Here is a 3,136-nt window from a genome sequence, read left to right on the forward strand (position 1 = left end):
TTAAGCCACGGGGTCCGGGATGCGACCCGCGGTCGACTACGTGGGAGTCCAGCGACATAGCCATTACACTAACTGCTGGTTCTCCACTTATTTTATTTTTAAGAATTCTTTTCATTTCATTTGTTTATTTATTTATGTTGTTATTTAAATTTGACTAGAGAGGAACAGAGTGAGAGAGCGAGAGACAGAAAGTGAGCAAGCAAACATCAGGTCCAGGACTTAAACCATGGTTGGCCATATGGGAGTCCAACACCTTTAACCACCACGCCACCTGCTGGTCCTTCTCATTCACTTATTTTTTAAAACTTTGACCAGAGAGAGACACACAAGGCGGGGGTGGGGTGGGAGGGGCAGTGTGAAAGTAAGCCACTAGTCCAGGACTTGAACTGTGGTCAGCCATGTGGGAGTGTCCAGCATCTTAACCACCATGCCACCTGCTGGTCCCTTGTTTTTGTTTTTTAATTTGCCAGAGGGCACCTGTGCTCACCTGAGACAGAGAGAAGGAGAAAGAAAGCATCTGTCGATGGGGCATGGTCACAACGCAGTCACTTACCCTCCACTTCTCCATCCTGGTGGGATTCTGGGCATGCCTACGCACATGCACAGCGTGTCTCCCAAGCTGCCAGGGCCAGAACCCCAGCACACGGTCAGTCTAGTAGGATCCAGCTCCCTTACCCGCCAGGTCACAAGGCTGCCCTTAGGGCTTAGTTGTTTTTTGTTTAAGAATTATTTTATTTAACTTTTGGACCAGCAGGTGGTGTGGTGGTTAAGGGCACTGGACTCCCACATGGCCCATTGTGGTTCGAGTCCTGGACCTGGCGGTTTGTTTTCACACTTTCTCCCTCTCTCTCTCTGTCCCTCTCTAGTTAAATTAAAACAAACAAATAAATAAAGTTAAATAAAATCATTCTTTTAAAAAAGGATTGTTTTATTTAACTTTACTTATTTTAATTTGACCAGAGAGGGACAGAGAGAGAGAGAGAGAGAGAGAGAAAGTGGAAAAGCAAGCTGCCAGGTCCAGGACTCAAACCACAGTTGGTCTTTTGGAGTTCAGTGCCCTTAGCCAGCATACCACCTGCTGGGCCCAGGGTTTAGTTTTAACGAGCAGGCTCCCAATTTATTAAAAGAAGAGATATTAAGCTATAACGTTGTCCAGATAACATACTCACTCTTTCTCCACTGAAGTCCTGTTATACCCAAAGGTTGTTGGGAAAGTGAAGTATCAGACTGACAGGTAGATCTTTCTTTTTTTTTTTTTTTTTCCTAAGAATTATTTTAACTTTCTTTCTTTCTTTCTTTCTTTAAATTTGACAGAGAGGAACAGAGCGAGAGAGTGATAGAGAGGAAGGGAAAGTGAGAAAGCAAGCCTCCAGGCCCAGGGCTCGAACTGCAGTCGGTCATGTGCAAGTCCAGCTCCCTTAACCACCATGCCACCTGCCAGCCCCCTGACTGGTAGATCTTAAAGGCCAGTTTCCTGCCATGCTGATGGTCGATGTTCCCACCACTCTAGAGACACTACCAGAAGGGGCACTCAAAGGGCTGAAATGGATTACTGAAGAAATGAGAGAAAAGATGGGGCAGCAGGCAGTGTGGGAGTTAAGTGCTGGATTCCCACGAGACTGACAACAGTTCACATCCTGGACCCAGTGACTTGAAAATCACACCAGGCGGGACCAGCGGTTAGTGTAATGGCTATGTCGCTGGATTCCCCTGTAGTTGACCGCGGTTCCAGTCCTGAACCTGGTGGCTTAAAACTCACGCTAGGCATGCATACCCAAGATCCCAGGAGAATAGAGGAGAAGGGATTGTGGCGTGGCCATCTTCCCTGGGAGGTGATTTCTCACTTTCTGTCTCTTGGTCTCTCTCTGTCTCTCTGGCAAGTGCACACGCCCTACAGCAAAAACCTCTCCAAAAAAAAAAAAAAAAATTACACCAGGCATGTGTGCATACCCAAAATCCCAAGAGAAAAATGGAGGAGAACGGATTGTGATGTGTTCAACCCCTTTGGGTGGGGGGATCTTCACTTTTCTTCTGTCTCTTTCTCCAGTGAGCTTATGCACCCTATGGCAAAAAAAAACTAAAAAAGAAAAAGAAAAAGAAATGAGAGGAAAGGATTCTAAACTACTGGTATGAATTGTGCTCCCTCAAATGCAATGTTCATCTGTACTACCTTTAGGAGCAAGTGTCTACACTGCTTAAATCACTTTTCTTCCTTTTGTCTGTGCCCTGGGAAAATAATGAATTCTGTATGTGTGTGTGTTTTCCATTTTGTTTCTTCAGTTGCCAGAGGGCTTACCAGAGAGAGAGGGAGATAAGAGGGACTGGCAGGTGGCGTGGTGGTTGGTTCGAGTCCCAGACCTGGCAACTTGCTTCCTCACTTTCTCTCCCTCTCGTTCTCTGTCCCTCTCTGGTCAAGTTAAAAAATAAGTAAATAAATAAAGTTAAATAAAACACTTATTTAAAAAGAGAGAGAGAGATGGAGATAGAAAAGGAGAAAGCACACCCCAATGGGGCATGGTCACACTATAATCCCCTCTCCTCCATTTCTCCAACTCCTTGGAATTTGGGTTATGCACATATTCACACTCAGCATGTTTTTCAAGCTGTCAGGGCCAGGATTTGAACCGTAGGAAGCCATGTGGGATTTGGCTCCCTCAACTACCAGGCTACAGGCCGCCCAGTGAGTTCCATTTTCTTTAAGGTTAAAAATGCTCCTCCTCTGGTAGAAGAGGGACCCTGCCCAATCAAGGTGAGGATCAGGGCCAGTAAGTACCTCAACGTCCCGCTTCAGTTTCTCCAGGAAGTTCTTTTTACTCTCCTCTCCCACATGCAGCTTCTGCCCTTCATTGAGGAAGTCATTGTCTTTGAATGTTGGCAAGTCCTTGGCCTAGGTGAGCAATACAGTGTTAGGCTGGGGAGGCCAGATGCACTCGGCCCAGGAGAATAAACTGTTCTGCCGGGAGCAATAGCACAGAAAGGGGACTGTCTGTAACGCACACTCACTCGACCTGCTAAATCAATGGGGCAGGAGCCTGTAACCCAGGCTTTGGGCAGGCAGGGATGGCAATATGTGGCATATACCAGACGATAAGGACTGACTGCAGGATCCTTCCCGCTGAGTGTAGATTAGCTCAGG

General features: G+C 46.6%; 1 protein-coding gene across 1 annotated transcript in view; it reads right to left on the reverse strand.

The window, feature by feature from the left end:
• PIP4K2B (phosphatidylinositol-5-phosphate 4-kinase type 2 beta) overlaps positions 1 to 3,136 on the reverse strand; it is a gene marked incomplete at its 5' end in the record, with an annotated part of 38,076 nt that overhangs the window by 7,832 nt on the left and 27,108 nt on the right. Inside the window, 1 exon segment of the mRNA XM_027774742.1 lies at positions 2,774 to 2,887. Within this exon segment, the coding sequence (XP_027630543.1) occupies positions 2,774 to 2,887 (114 nt within the window).

This window comes from Tupaia chinensis, unplaced genomic scaffold (assembly GCF_000334495.1).
Source record: "Tupaia chinensis unplaced genomic scaffold, TupChi_1.0 Scaffold000477_1, whole genome shotgun sequence".
In the NCBI taxonomy this organism is placed as follows: domain Eukaryota; kingdom Metazoa; phylum Chordata; class Mammalia; order Scandentia; family Tupaiidae; genus Tupaia; species Tupaia belangeri.